Source organism: Thalassophryne amazonica, chromosome 1 (assembly GCF_902500255.1).
Source record: "Thalassophryne amazonica chromosome 1, fThaAma1.1, whole genome shotgun sequence".
Lineage (NCBI taxonomy): Eukaryota > Metazoa > Chordata > Actinopteri > Batrachoidiformes > Batrachoididae > Thalassophryne > Thalassophryne amazonica.
Genome location: NC_047103.1, coordinates 172,940,509 through 172,956,692, shown reverse-complemented (window position 1 = coordinate 172,956,692; position 16,184 = coordinate 172,940,509). Strand labels below are relative to the sequence as shown.

At 46.9% G+C, this 16,184-nt stretch overlaps 1 protein-coding gene and 1 long non-coding RNA gene across 2 annotated transcripts in view; both read left to right on the top strand.

The window, feature by feature from the left end:
• agap1 (ArfGAP with GTPase domain, ankyrin repeat and PH domain 1) overlaps positions 1–16,184 on the top strand; it is a 198,894-nt gene that overhangs the window by 52,541 nt on the left and 130,169 nt on the right. The window contains exons 5-6 of the mRNA XM_034182035.1: positions 1,139–1,243; positions 15,290–15,458. Of these exons, the coding sequence (XP_034037926.1) occupies positions 1,139–1,243; positions 15,290–15,458 (274 nt within the window). The remainder of the gene's footprint in view (positions 1–1,138; positions 1,244–15,289; positions 15,459–16,184) is intronic.
• LOC117518548 lies at positions 14,344–14,692 on the top strand. The gene is made up of 2 exons (XR_004563017.1): positions 14,344–14,433; positions 14,470–14,692. It is a non-coding gene; the product is annotated as an uncharacterized LOC117518548 (long non-coding RNA).

Here is a 16,184-nt window from a genome sequence, read left to right as displayed (position 1 = left end):
TCCTGTCTGACCCTAGTCGTGCCTATTTTTGTGTCCTGTCTGACCCTAGTCGTCCCTATTTTTCTGTCCTGTCTGACCCTAGTTGTGCTTATTTTTCTGTCCTGTCTGACCCTAGTTGTGCCTATTTTTGTGTCCTGTCTGACCCTAGTCGTCCCTATTTTTCTGTCCTGTCTGACCCTAGTCGTGCCTATTTTTCTGTCCTGTCTGTCCCTAGTCGTGCCTATTTTTTGTCCTGTCTGACTGCTGTCGTGCCTATTTTTCTGTACTGTCTGACCCTAGTCGTGCCTATTTTTTGTCCTGTCTGACTCCTGTCATGCCTATTTTTCTGTATTGTCTGACCCGAGTCGTGCCTATTTTTTGTCTTCTGCCCTAGTCGTGCCTATTTTTCTGTCCTGTCTGACCCTAGTCGTGCCTATTTTTTGTCCTGTCTGACTGCTGTCGTGCCTATTTTTCTGTACTGTCTGACCCGAGTCGTGCCTATTTTTTGTCCTCTGACCCTAGTCGTGCCTATTTTTCTCTCCTGTCTGTCCCTTGTTGTGCTTATTTTTCTGTCCTGTCTGACTCCTGTCGTGCCTATTTTTTGTCCTGTCTGACTCCTGTCGTGCCTATTTTTTGTCCTGTCTGACTCCTGTCGTGCCTATTTTTCTGTACTGTCTGACCCGAGTCGTGCCTATTTTTTGTCCTGTCTGACTCCTGTCGTGCCTATTTTTCTGTCCTCTGACCATATTCGTCCCTATTTTTCTGTCCTGTCTGACCCTAGTCATGCCTATTTTTCTGTCCTGTCTGTCCCTAGTCGTGCCTATTTTTCTGTCCTGTCTGACCCTAGTCGTGCCTATTTTTCTGTCCTGTCTGACCCTAGTCGTGCCTATTTTTCTGTCCTGTCTGACCCTAGTCGTCCCTATTTTTCTGTCTTGTCTGACCCTAGTTGTGCTTATTTTTTTGTCCTCTTTGACCCTAGTCGTGCCTATTTTTGTGTCCTGTCTGACCCTAGTTGTGCCTATTTTTTGTCCTGTCTGACCCTAGTCGTGCGTATTTTTTGTCCTGTCTGACCCTAGTCGTGCCTATTTTTCTGTCTTCTGACCCTAGTCGTGCCTATTTTTCTGTCCTGTCTGACCTGCTGTCTTGTCTTTGTCTTTAGGGGATGCTGCTGAAGCGGAGCGGCAAATCTCTCAACAAAGAGTGGAAGAAGAAGTACGTGACGCTGTGTGACAACGGGCTGCTGACCTACCACCCCAGCCTGCACGTAGGAGTCGCACGCTGCACACGTTGGCTGTGATTGCTTGTTAGAGCGGCGTGCCAGGCGGCGCTGACCTTCATCATGCGCGTCGCTGGCTGTCGTCTCCGGCCGCTCTGGCTGCGAGCTGATGTGCTGATGAGCTGTGATGTTAATTAGACGTGCTCGTCTGTTTGCCCGCGCGGCCGCCGCCGCTCATCATGATGATGTGGCGATCAGCCTGTAATGTCTTTGCTAATTGTCCCGGCTCGCTGCCCTGTTGGCACAACATCCTGCAACAACACCGCATTATGACACCATTATTACTCCGCCATCATCGTCCTCATCATCAGGCTGTCACTCAGCTCCACAATTAATTGTTTTTGTCTGACTCACAAAACACACACACATGTGCACACACACACACACACACACACACACACACACACACAGTGACGTCTTCTACATTTTTACCAAAAAGATATTTCTTGTTTTTTTTACAAACCAAACATTTTAACCATTTTAATTCAGTATAAACTAATGTTCTGTTTCAAACCAGTTATGAAGAATATCTGTTTTTAATGTCATTTAAAGATTTGAAGGAATCAGTTTTAAATTCAGCATAAACGATGTTTGATTCACTGTTTAAAACCAGTTAAACAGAAGAATTAGATTTTCTACATTTTCAACAACAAAAACAAAAAAACAGCTCTTGAAGGGGATGTCAAAAATGTCATCTTTTTTTGTTGTTGAAATTTTCCTACTCAAGTCAGGTCAGGGGTCATGTGACAGTACCACATCCACCAATCCATGGAACCACCTTGGGTCCTGGATGGCAACCACCCAGACACACAACTGGTCCATTACAACCTCCCAAAATGAGCAATCTGTTTACTGCAACCAAGTGAAAGTGGGTCAGGTGGAGGTGGGCGTGTCCTTTTCCATGTTTTTTTTTTTTATTGGGTGTGTCCTTGGTCAGGTGGAGGTGGGCGTGTCCTTTTCCATGTTTTTTTTTTAAGTGGGTGTGTCCTTGGCCAGGTAGAGGTGGGCGTGTCCTTTCCATGTTTTTTTTTTTTTAGTGGGTGTGTCCTTGGCCAGGTGGAGGTGGGCGTGTCCTTTTCCATGTTTTTTTTTTAGTGGGTGTGTCCTTGGCCAGGTGGAGGTGGGCGTGTCCTTTTCCATGTTTTTTTTTTTGTGGGTGTGTCCTTGGCCAGCTGGGAATGTGGGCATGTCCTTTCCCATGTTGAGGGCGTGTCCTTGACCAGCTGAACGTGGGTGCTGGGGTCCCAGCACCCACGTTCAGCTGGATCACGTCCAGAGAAACACACCACATGGAGAAGACGTTGTCTCCAATATCCCAGCATCCTCAGTCACAGTCAGTAAAACGTTTCTCACCAACAAAAGCATCTCAGTCACTGGTTTAAACAAACCACACCAACACCCAGTCTGTGCAAGCACTGAACAGCATAGGAGCCAGAACACATCCCTGAGGAACACCAGAATTCACTGGAATAATGCGGTTTCTGCTGCCACTCTGCTCAGCGCTCACAGTATTTGTAGGCTGAGTATGATGTCCAGCCGTTCCTTGGAGATCCCACAAATCCTCCCAGAGAGTGGACCGATCAACCAAATCACTGCTGACATTCATCCCTGTGTGCATGGAGTCGTCTCATAGTCTGAACCAGACTGCTCCAGTCTCTCAGCCACAAGTAACTGGAATAGAATTCTGTCAAAACATCCTTGCAAGCACCTTTCCCATGGGGAAGTCCTTTCTTCCAGTCGGTAGGGGTGTTACCTCTCAAAGACGGACTACATCACGGGGAGAACACCAGATCAACATCTCCCCCCGCTTGGAGGAGCTCTGCTCCAGTACCACAGATCTCTGGAGCTTTTCCCGCCCTCAGTTGTTTGACAGCCTCTGTGACATCACCAGCATTTGGTTCTTCACAGTTATCTGGATGATCAGCTGCTAGGACTCTGGTACTGTAGACGTCTAACATCCAGCAGGAGGATCAGCCTGATACAACTGCTCAAAGTAGCCGGACCAACGTGACAGTACAGAAGAGACATTCGTCTGGACCGAACCTTCATCCATCCTGCAGTGAGACGAGGTGTTGGTCTGCAGGAACAAAATGCTTTGATTCCACTGTAAGCAGATCAAGGGTCACTAGACCACAGATGGTGAGTCATCTGAGCACACATTTCTCTGATAGTTGCCTCCTTTTCCAGTCTCAGGACCGTCATAGACCACTTTAGTCTCCTCAGATATGAAACACCTCCTCCTGTGGACTCTGGAGACTCTGATGCACTCCTCAGTAACTTTCAAGGTCTGGTCACAGAAGAACTCCCACAATCCACTTGGATCACCTGTTGTGTCCACATCTGAGCAGATGGTCACCTGTGAGAATACAACTGGATCCTCCAGGAAGCTCTGAGAAGCCCATGGTCAGAGTTGACAAACTGGGCACGTCTGTGGACCCGACAGGAGCATGGTCGATCTCCATGGCAACACTGCCCGTGTTTGACAGCCAAAACTCTGAGACTTTAGAGCTCTGAACGACGTTTCATTCGCGGTGAGGTGCAGGTTCTCTCAGGATCGTCTCTCCTGGACGGTCTGACTGCAGCTCATCTGCCACATTGTTGTTTCTCAACCAAACAAACTCTTCACCAATTGAGTTTTGTTGTTTTCTTCTACTGTGCACTGTTTGTGTTGCTCCTTTGCTCCTAGTGGTTAGTTATGGGTATTGCACTTCTTCTTCTTTGGTTTTTCTTCTTTACTGTTTGGAGGTCATGTGATTGGCAGCCACGTGGTTCTTCACTCTGTCCGTCTGTCAGGACTAAAACCGAAAAACCTTCTTATGACATCACAAAGATCTGTACATCTGCTGGTTTTACTTTAATCTCAGCTGCCTTTTGGTGTCATGGAGACCAGGAGAGCCGCGTTAGAATCCCCCCCTCCGTGTGTTGCTGGATGGAATAAAGGTCGGTTCTTCTTAGCGGTGACGGCGACGCGCTGACAGAAAACCGAAGCTGTTCGGGCAGAATCAGTGCAGTCAGATGAGAGCACACTGGAGGAGGAGTGGGTTGCGGGTTCAGCTTCCACTGCGGGTGTGAGCAAGGCAGAGCTGTGGCGCAGGTTTTACTGCCTGCGGCGCCGCTGCCTCCCGTCCATCAGCGACGAGAGCAGCTGATGCAGTAAATTAGTGTTAAAACTCATCACTTAACACAACACAGACGCACAGAGGCCCTCCAGCAGCGGAAAAACGCCGTTTTATCAGTTGCATCTGCAGCTCGCGCGTCAATTAGCGTGTTTGTGGAGGCTAATCGAATGAAACTCAATCAGTGCCGCTAATTGCCCGACTGTGTGCAAAGAAATCACATTAATGCCGCTAATTAAGAGGACAGCAGGAGAAGAGTCTCATCCAGAGACACACGCGTCTCCAAGTCTGAGGTCCATTAGTAACTGGACACCAGCTTCACCACCACGTCCAGACAGAGACCAGGTCGCTGTGCAGCGTGTCGCCGTCACGGCCGTAAGGAGCCAGGTTCAAAGGTCAGAACACATCTGTCAGGAACATTACTGTGTCCGAACCGGACCCTGCAGGAAGCAGACCTGAAAACCATCCTGGACCCAGATGGGAACCGAAGACTCATTATCGCCACCAGCCAGCAGAGGGCAACGGAAGGTGTTGACTTTAGCGTCCGTTTGTCTGCAAGCAGCAAATCTCAAAGAGCAGATAGTTTTCTACAAGTCAAAGAGAAAGTGCCTTCCTGCTTTATGATGTCATAAAGGTCAGACTGATGCTAGTGCTGGTACTACAGCGCAGTAGTAGTGTCAGTACTGTAGTAGTAGTAGTAGTGTCAGTACAGTACTGTAGTAGTAGTAGTAGTGTCAGTACAGTACTGTAGTAGTAGTAGTAGTAGTGTCAGTAGTAGTGTCAGTACAGTAGTAGTAGTAGTAGTAGCAGTAGTAGTGTCAGTACAGTACTGTAGTAGTAGCAGTAGTCAGTAGTAGTGTCAGTACAGTAGTAGTAGTAGTAGTAGCAGTAGTAGTGTCAGTACAATACTGTAGTAGTAGCAGTAGTAGTGTCAGTACAGTACTGTAGTAGTAGCAGTAGTAGTGTCAGTACTGTAGTAGTGTCAGTACAGTACTGTAGTAGTAGTGTCAGTACTGTAATAGTAGTGTCAGTAGTAGTAGGAGTGTCAGTATAGTGCTGTAGTAGTAGTTTCAGTACTGTAGTAGTAGTAGTAGTGGTGTCAGTACAGTACTGTAGTAGTAGTAGTGTCAGTACAGTGCTGTAGTAGTAGTTTCAGTACAGTACTGTAGTAGTAGTAGTGTCAGTACAGTGCTGTAGTAGTAGTTTCAGTACTGTAGTAGTAGTAGTAGTAGTGTCAGTACAGTGCTGTAGTAGTAGTGTCAGTGCTGTAGTAGTAGTTTCAGTACTGTAGTAGTAGTAGTAGTAGTGTCAGTACAGTGCTGTAGTAGTAGTGTCAGTGCTGTAGTAGTAGTGTCAGTACTGTAGTAGTAGTGTCAGTACTGTACTGTAGTAGTGTCAGTACAGTGCTGAAGTAGTAGTTTCAGTACTGTAGTAGTAGTAGTAGTAGTGTCAGTACAGTGCTGAAGTAGTAGTTTCAGTACTGTAGTAGTAGTAGTAGTAGTAGTAGTAGTGTCAGTACAGTGCTGTAGTAGTAGTGTCAGTACAGTGCTGTAGTAGTAGTGTCAGTACTGTAGTAGTAGTAGTTTCAGTACAGTAGTAGTAATAGTAGTCAGTACAGTACTGTTGTAGTAGTAGTAGTAGTGTCAGTACTGTTGTAGTAGTAGTAGTAGTAGTAGTAGTAGTGTCAGTACAGTACTGTTGTAGTAGTAGTAGTAGTGTCAGTACAGTACTGTTGTAGTTTCAGTACAGTACTGTTGTAGTAGTAATAGTGTCAGTAGTAGTGTCAGTACTGTAGTAGTGTCAGTACAGTACTGTAGTAGTAGTGTCAGTACTGTAATAGTGTCAGTAGTAGTAGCAGTGACAGTATAGTGCTGTAGTAGTAGTTTCAGTACTGTAGTAGTAGTAGTAGTAGTAGTAGTAGTAGTGGTGTCAGTACAGTACTGTAGTAGTAGTGGTGTCAGTACAGTACTGTAGTAGTAGTAGTGTCAGTACAGTGCTGTAGTAGTAGTAGTGTCAGTACTGTAGTAGTAGCAGTAGTAGTCAGTAGTAGTAGTGTCAGTACAGTACTGTAGGAGTAGTAGGAGTAGTAGTAGTGTCAGTACTGTAGTAGTAGTAGTAGTGTCAGTAGTAGTAGTAGTTTCAGTACAGTACTGTTGTAGTAGTAATAGTGTCAGTAGTAGTGTCAGTACTGTAGTAGTGTCAGTACAGTACTGTAGTAGTAGTGTCAGTACTGTAATAGTGTCAGTAGTAGTAGCAGTGTCAGTATAGTGCTGTAGTAGTAGTTTCAGTACTGTAGTAGTAGTAGTAGTAGTAGTGGTGTCAGTACAGTACTGTAGTAGTAGTAGTGGTGTCAGTACAGTACTGTAGTAGTAGTGGTGTCAGTACAGTACTGTAGTAGTAGTGGTGTCAGTACAGTACTGTAGTAGTAGTAGTGTCAGTACAGTGCTGTAGTAGTAGTAGTGTCAGTACTGTAGTAGTGTCAGTACAGTGCTATAGTAGTAGTGTCAGTACTGTAGTAGTAGTAGTAGTAGTTTCAGTACTGTAGTAGTAGTAGTAGTAGTGTCAGTACTGTAGTAGTAGTAGTTTCAGTACAGTACTGTAGTAGTAGTAGTAGTTGTTTCAGTACAGTACTGTAGTAGTAGTAGTGTCAGTACTGTAGTAGTAGTAGTGTCAGTACTGTAGTAGTAGTAGTGTCAGTACTGTAGTAGTAGTAGGAGTTTCAGTACTGTAGTAGTAGTAGTGTCAGTACTGTAGTAGTAGCAGTAGTAGCAGTACTGTAGTAGTAGCAGTAGTAGCAGTACTGTAGTAGTAGCAGTAGTAGTGTCAGTACTGTAGTAGTAGCAGTAGTAGTGTCAGTACTGTAGTAGTAGCAGTAGTAGCAGTACAGTATTGTTGTAGTAGTAGTAGTGTCAGTACTGTAGTACTGTAGTAGTAGTAGTAGTAGTAGTAGTAGTAGTGTCAGTACAGTACTGTAGTAGTAGTAGTAGTGTCAGTACTGCATTGACGGCGGCTTGTTTCCTCGTCCGTTCCGTTATTGGATTTGTTTTTCTCGCCGTCAGCATGATCGTTTCTTCTTCCATTTGTCATTCTGCCGCCGTCTTTTATTCCTTCATTTATCCGACGCGCTCGCACACCATCGCCACATGCACCGCACGCAGACATCCGTCCTGGACGCTGCGCCGTGGCCGATCTTGCTGATGATGAAAGCGTGGAGATGCAAATGGAGACTCAATTACGGTGGTCAATCTGTCGGAGGCGTGTGCGCGTGCGTACTTTACCCAGCATGCCTCTGGCTGGAGGGCTCTCCTGTGGCTTGTTAAGACACCGTGGAGAGCACTCGGCTTTGAATTGGCCTTTTGTCAGCTGAGTGTGTGTCTTCCACAGCTCTGCTGTCCCTGTGAGGACATTCCGAGCGCCGTTGGCAGCGGGACAAACCGCACACCGCAGCGTTCCCTCAACTCCGCCCATGTGAACGTGAGGCATGTGACGGTGCTGCGTGTTTAGGATTGACATTAAAGTGACAAATAAAATGCTTGGGTCATTTTGGAGAAATCTGGCTGCTTTGGATGTTTTTTTTAATAAGCTGCAGCAGTTTGATGGTTCGCTTCAGGAGGACCCAGACAGACCCAGATGGATTTGGATCATCTGGGTTCAGACGTCTGCTCACACTCTGGTCCTCACAAAGACCACCTTCCCCCTCAGCGGGCCTGAGTCGGCCCGCCTGGATTCTCAGCTTTGTTTCTTCTTCACGCTGAAGAGCAGGTTGACCTCCCACAGTGTCCCAGCACTTTGGGGGAGGGTTCAAGTCTGTTCAGGACGCGAGAGCTGCTCAGAACCAGTCCACCTCCAACAGCATGTTGCACAGGGGGCGGAGCCAGTCAGAGTCCACTTCAGCTTTGAAGGATCGAAGAGAACAAAATGCAGCTGTTTGATCATTAAAGTCTGTAGGACACGTTTAGCCGTCATGTGACACCTCGTGTTTCCCGATCAATTAATGCTCAGATCGATTCAATTCAGTTCTGTTTATTTTCATTTATATAGCACCAAATCACAACAAAGTTGTTTTAACGCACTTCACACCAGTAAGGTCTAACCTTACCAACCCCCAGAGCAGCAGTGTTAAGGAAAAAATCCCTCTGAGGAAGAAACCTCAAGCAGACCAGCAGACCAGACTCTGCTTGGGCCATGCTAAGTTACAAGGTTTTAACAAAGAAACAGAAAACAGGAAATCAAAACAACATGACATAATAACAAAAGTAGTTTTGTTTGTGTTTGATGAGACGTCCATGAAACAGGCAGAGGTCATTTACCAGTCCTGTTCCCACAGCAACATCCACTTTAATCTGTCAGTCTGGCATCCTGTGCATCCTGCTATCCGTACCCCGGACAGAGAGGAAAAGAGCAAAATCAGTCAAAAGCTTCACTAAAGACCCAGACTTTAGATAAAATTGAGGCCACGACACGCTCCGTTTACTAATAAATGAATTAAAAGAGTAAAAAGCATAGTAACATACTATGCCAGTGTGCTAGTCATACGAAAGGGAAAATAAGTGCGTCTTAAGTCTGGACTTGAAAGTCTCCACAGAATCTGACTGTTTTATTGATGCAGGGAGATCATTCCACAGAACAGGGGCACGATAAGAGAAAGCTCTATGAACCACAGACGTCTTATTCTCCTTAGGGACACAAAGTAGTCCTGCACCCTGAGAACGTAAAGCCTGGGCCGGTATGTAAGGTTTAATTAGGTCAGCTAGGTAGGGAGGTGCCATAAACTAGTAGAAGAACCTGACCTTCAGCGTGCACTGGGGCGGTTTGCAGCCGAGTGTGAAGCATCCGGGATGAAAATCAGCACCTCCAAATCCGAGGCCATGGTTCTCGACCGGAAAAAGCTGCTTTGCCCTCTTCAGGTCGGTGGAGTGTCCTTGCCTCAAGTGGAGGAGTTTAAGTATCTCGGGGTCTTGTTCACAAGTGAGAGACGGATGGAGCGTGAGATCGATAGACGGATCGGTGCAGCATCTGTAGTGATGCGGTCGCTGTATCGGACCGTTGTGGTGAAGAGAGAGTTGAGTAGGGGGGCAAAGCTCTCGATTTACCGATCGATCTACGTTCCGATCCTCACCTATGGTCATGAGATTTGGCTCATGACCGAAAGAACGAGATCGCGAGTACAAGCGGCCGAGATGAGTTTCCTCCGCAGGGTTGCTGGGCGCTCCGTTAGAGATAGGGTGAGGAGCTCGGTCACTCGGGAGGAGCTCGGAGTCGAGCCGCTGCTCCTCCATGTCGAAAGGAGTCAGTTGAGGTGGCTCTGGCATCTTTTCCGGATGCCCCCTGGATGCCTCGCTGGAGAGGTGTTCCGGGCACGTCCCACTGGGAGGAGGCCCTGGGGAAGACCCAGGACACGCTGGAGGGATTACATCTCTTGGCTGGCTTGGGAACGCCTTGGGGTTCCCCCGGAGGAGCTGGGGGAGGTGTGTGTGTGGATCGGGAGGTCTGGGCAGCTTTGCTTGAGCTGCTGCCCCCGCGACCCGACTCCGGATAAAGCGGAAGAAAATGGATGGATGGATGGATGGATGGATGGATGGATAGAAGAACCTTAAAATCTGATCTCACTGGGCCAGTGAAGAGACGCCAAAATGGGTGTAATGTGGTCAAACTTTCTGCTTCATGTCAAAAGTCTGGCTGCAGCATTTTGAACCAATCGAAGACCCCTAATGTTAGACTGGAGTAAACCAGAAAATAGAATATTGTAGTAGTCCAATCTAGAAGAGACAAACGCATGGATCAGGGTCTCAGCATCAGCCATAAACAGGATGGGATGAACCTTCACTATATTTCAAAGATAGAAAAAAGCAGTCCTCATAATATCGCTAATGTGGAGGTCAAAGGACAACCTAGGATAAAAAATTACCCCAAGGTTCCTCACTTTGTCAGTGTGATGTATGACACACGAGCCAAGGCTGAGCGTTAACTGGTCAAATTGATGCCGATGTCTCACTGGACCAAGAACCATCATTTCAGTCTTATCACAGTTTAAAAGTAGGAAATTTCTAGACATCCAACTTCTCACTGCTGCAAGGCAATCTTCTAAGGAAATTATGTGAACGAGATTACCACCAGTTATCGGTATGTAGAACTGAGTATCATCTGCATAGCAGTGAAAGGTAATCCCAAAACGCCAAAATATGTACCCAAGGGGTGCTATATAAAGGGAGAAAACCAGGGGGCCTAAGACAGACCCCTGTGGAACCCCAAATTTCATGTCACTAAGGTTAGAGGTAGTGTTACTGTACAAAACACAGTGAGAACGACTGGTCAAGTATGACACTCACTAACCATGCAAGGGCACTCCCAGTAATCCCAAAATGATTTTCCAGCCTATCAAGTAGAATATGATGATCCACTGTATCAAATGCAGCACTGAGATCTAACAGCACCAGAACCGTAGTGGTGTCTGAATCCATTGTAAGCAGAAGATGATTCACCACTTTAGTGAGAGCCGTCTCTGTGGAATGATATTTTCTAAAAGCAGACTGCAGTGGCTCAAAGAGATTATTCTCAGTAAGATAGTCTACGAGCTGCCGTGACACCACTTTTTCTAGAACTTTAGAGCAAAATGATAGATTTGATATCAGTCTATAGTTTGTCAATACACTAGGGTCAAGATTAGGTTTCTTAAGTAATGGTTTAATCACTGCAGATTTGAAACATTTAGGAACAGATCCAGAAGTTAATGAGCTGTTAATCATTTCCAGCCAGTCGGCCCAAGAGTGGACCACAGGTCCTGAAAGCTGCATTTACACATAACTACAGCAAGTCACAAATGCCACAAAGTAAACATTCTTGGCTGCTGATCACGAATGTGATGATTTGAGGCAGAGGTGTCAGGTGACCTCAGGAACTGCTGCAACTGTTACGATTAATGGCACGTTATTGGCAAATTATCAAGAACCATTACGCACGGTCAAGAATGATGTTCTGCATTGTTTCACGTAACAGTGTATCATTACGTTCTATCACATTGTGAATGAGGCGAATTGTCTCCACACACATCCCTGTGTTTACCCAACCGTCAGTTGCTGAACAATTCAGATCGCTCCAGTTTGCTCCTCAAAATCCAGCAGAAAAACTTTATGACTGCATGCTGAGTTGGACTCTGTGCCATGGAGTGGTGCAGAGAGGAGGAGGAGACTGGGAGAACCAGATGTGTGGCTTCACGCGGCTCTTGTCTCGCTTGTTTTCCCAAACATCAGTAGCAGCAGCAGCAGGTGGAACACCTGCTGGAGCGCGCTGAGGAGCACTGGAACAAGACTTTTAGCCGACTTGGCGTCACTGTCCTTCTTCAGCAGACTGCAGCAATTAAACTGAATGCAGTGCAGCAGGGTTTAATTGTGCGCACGTCAGAGAAAAACGCTGTCACGCTCTATTAAGGATCAACACTAATCAAGACGGATCAACACGCTCAGGGTCAACCTCCACGACATGAGGCAAAATGAGGGTGGTGCGTGACATTCTTGGAAGATTTTTGACAGCCAAAAACATGCTCCACTAAAATCACGAATATCACACACCAACACGCACTATTAAGAAACCTATTCAGATATGTTAAGTCATGTTAATAATGTCGGGAATGTGCCAAGAATGACGCAAATATGACATTCGTAACGCGTCATGCAATGTGTAAACACAGCATTAACAGTTTTGTTGGTATAGAATCAAATAAACAGGTTGTGCTTTTTCTAGATGTTACAAGTTTTGTCAGCATGTCTAGTGAGATACTATCAAATTCTGTAAATCTAGGTAATACCTCAGTAATGGTGCCCACCTCAATAGCAGGGTGTAGTGGCTGGATTAAGGCATGCTGGGATATGTTTAACCTAATGCATCCACAATTTCCATAAATGATTTGCAGAGGGTATCAGAAGGCTTATTAAGAATTCTAATGACAAACAAACAAAATGCCACAGATTCTGGTCCCTTTGGATTGGCAGTGGATGTTAGCATCGATTCTATTAAAAAGAAACTTTTAAATTAATCTCTTGAACATGAAAAACACTGATTCATTGATTTTCTATACCCATTTATCCTGTCCCAGCAGTCACTGGGCGAGAGGCGGGGTCAGGGCTCGGTCACTGGGCGAGAGGCGGGGTCAGGGCTCGGCCACTGGGCGAGAGGCGGGGTATGGGCTCGGCCACTGGGCGAGAGGCGGGGTATGGGCTCGGCCACTGGGCGAGAGGAGGGGTCAGGGCTCGGCCACTGGGCGAGAGGCGGGGTCAGGGCTCGGCCACTGGGCGAGAGGCGGGGTCAGGGCTCACTGGGCGGGTGGTAGGGTTCAGCCTTGACAGGACAAACTCAATCACATCTACAGCCAGTTTAGAGTCACCAGTTCACTGAACCCGTATGTCTTTGGAAGTGGGAGGAGCCAGAGGGAATCCAGGCCAACACAGGGAGAACATGAAATGCCACACAGGAAGAAACAGGCAGGAAGAGAACCTCCAAGACACTGCACTGCCCCAAAACATAATTATTTATCATTGATCATGAGCTTCAGTCCTCAGTAAAACAATCAATGATCCAACAGATCAATCAAAAGACCAGCTTCCCCATGAAGACTGAAGACTGGACTCATCCATCAGAAGTGTCTCTGTATGTGGTCAAAGTGTTTGAACTTGTGAAGCCCTTCACTGATCTCAGCAGGGACCTTCATGTCTGTGAGTCCTTGGACTTTGCAGTCAAATTGAGAAAATCTTATGGAGTCATGAGGTTGAAGGTCAGAGGTGTTTGGTGATGCTGATATCTCTGTAGAAGAACAAAGGTCCAAGTGTTCAGAGTTCTGGTGCTTCCGGTCTTCTCAGACTTGGACTCTAACCAGTGGCCCAAGGTGAGGACTGGATGTCTTTGATCCCAGGTCTCTGTGGAGGATCTTTGGGTCCTGCTGGAATGACTTTGTGTCCAAAGAACGGTTACTTAGTGAGACTCAGATGAGGAGGATCGCTGACACTGAGGGAACATCAGACACCATATTTAGTCCACGTGGTGAGTTTCTGCATCTCGTAGACACGCCCATGTGTCACCTGGCTGCAGCAGGTACAGTGTTAGTTTGAAGAGGTGAGGACGGACCTGTGTGGTTGCCACCCAGGGACTCCTCCAAAGTGACTTCATGAATCTCATTTAAATTTCAAGATGTGTGTTTGTTTGTCTTTTAATGGTCTTTTTGATCTGTTAATTCTGATAGATAGATAGAAAGAAAGAAAGAAACTTTATTGATCCCGAAGGAAATTACATTTGACCTGCTGCTCACAAAACATCAGTCACACAACAAATAAATGACTAAAATACAGGAACATTACATTAAAACAGTCTGTCAGTTGTAAAACATATAAAGTTATAAAGACACAGGACTCTCTTGCTCGGTCAGAGTGTTGTCCAATCTAATGGCAGGAGGCACAAAGGACGTCCTCAGGTGTCTGTGGAGCAGCACTGAGACAGCAGTCTGCTGCTGAACGGGCTCCTCCTCTCTCTGAAGGCCTCGTGTAGATGGTGTGAGGCACCGGGACAGAGTCCTCTGCTCAACCACCTCTTCCACTGGAGCCAGCTTCAGTCCCACCACTGACCCAACCTTTTTAATGATCTTATTCAGGTGGGAGATGTTCTTCTTACAGACCACAGCACAGAGGAGAGCACTCGCCACCACTGACTGATAAAACGTGCACCAGTTTAGAGCAGATGTTAAATGAGCCCAGCTTTCAGAGAAAGTTCCTCCTGGACTGGCTCTTCTTGTAAAGAAGGTCTGTCTTGGCTGTCCAGTCCAGCTTACTGTCCAACACCACTCCCAGGTACTTATAGGATGGTACCATCTCCACATCACTTCCCTCTATGCGTACCGGCTGAAGCATCGGAGGCTTCCTTCTGAAGTCCAGGACCATTTCCTTAGTTCCTCCTTTCTGGACATTCAGCTGGAGCTGGTTCTTTTGGCACCAGGCTACAAAGTCCTCCACCACCTGCCTGGACTCTCTCTCCTCTCCCTCTCTGATGCAGGCCACAATAGCTGTGTCATCTGAAAACGTCTGCATATGGCAGGTTGCGGTGTTATGGCGGAAGTCAGATGTATACAGTGTGAATAGAGCAGGAGACAGTACAGTCCCCTGGTGGGCTCCCACACTGCAGCTTAGGGTGCTGGAGATGTTTTGTCCCATGCGGACTTACTGTGGCCTGTTGTTTAAATAGTCCACGATCCAGGACACCAGGAGTGACTCCACACTCATCCCAATGAGCTTCTCCTGCAGCAGGTGAGGCTGGATGGTATTCAAAGCGCAGGAGAAATCAAAAAATAGCACCCTGACAGTGCAGCCTCCTTCATCCAGGTGTGAGAGGGTGCGATGGAGAAGGTAGAGGACAGTGTCCTCCACCCCCACTCTCTCTCTGTATGCAAACTGGAGAGGATCTTGGACATGCTGTACCTGTTTCTTCAGCAACTGCAGCACTAACCTCTCCAAGGTCTCATTATATGAGAGGTCAGTGCTCCAGAGTCTGAAGTTCGATACAGTAACTGTGTGAGAAACACCACAATATGACAGATTCATGACAGGAAAACAAAACAAGAGCAGCCACAGATTTCTGACATCCGCCAAGCCGGATCCGGATCACCTCCAAAAGTTCATGGAGTCTTCCATGTCCCAACATCTGCCTGTGGTGAACAGTTAGTGAGAATCAATGCAGCAGTTTTGACGTGATCCTGACAGACCTATAAACAAATAAATGCAGATGATTTTCTTTGGTTCTTGGTGGATGTAAGGAAATCAATCACAAAGTAATCAGACAGACGTAATCATCAAATTAACACGCAAAGGAACCGGAGTGAGTCAGGAGACGAGGGACAGAAGCCACCAACACGCTGTGACGTTTGTTTCCTGCTCTTCAGGACTACATGCAGAATGTCCACGGGAAGGAGGTGGACCTGCTGAGGACCACGGTCAAGGTGCCGGGCAAGAGGCCGCCGCGAGCCGTCTCCACCTGCGCCACCGTGCCGGTCCCCAAAACAAATGGACTGACCAAGGACATGAGCGGCCTGCAGCTGGGACAGACGCCAGGTGAGACGGGTCCGTTGTTTGATGTTCAGTGTTTGCTTTGATTGGCACACGTATGTTAGGTTCAGCATGAAGCCAATCAGGAGACACATGACACTCTGAAGGATTCTCCACAGCTGGAGGAAGAGGTCCTGAAGTGCACGGGCACGTGCACGTAGCTGCAGAGGAGGCTCCAGCTACTAACAGGACTGATCAACAGCCAGAATCCAGCTGAGGCAACGTGGACACGTCCCAGCCTGGTCCCTGTGGACGTCCTCTGCCTTACGTCAACAACTGTGACACAGAGCAGCGGGACTGACATATCATCTGTCTGTGATCAAACTGCTGAATGTCTGCAATCAAACTGCTGAATGGCTGCGATCAAAGTGCTGAAGGACTGTGATCAAAGTGCTGAATGTCTGCGATCATACTGCTGAATGGCTGTGATCAAAGTGCTGAATGTCTGCAATCAAAGTGCTGAAGGACTGTCAGCAAAGTGCTGAATGTCTGCGATCAAAGTGCTAAATGACTGTGATCAAAGCGTTGAATGTCTGTGATCAAAGTGCTGAAGGACTGAATAAAGTGCCGGATGTCTGTGATCAAAGTGCTGAATGTCTGTGATCAAAGTGCTAAATGACTGTGATCAAACTGCTGAAGGACTGAATAAAGTGCTGGATGTCTGTGATCAAAGTGCTGAATGTCGGTGATCAAAGTGCTGAATGACTAGGATCAGAGTGCTGAAGGTCTGCA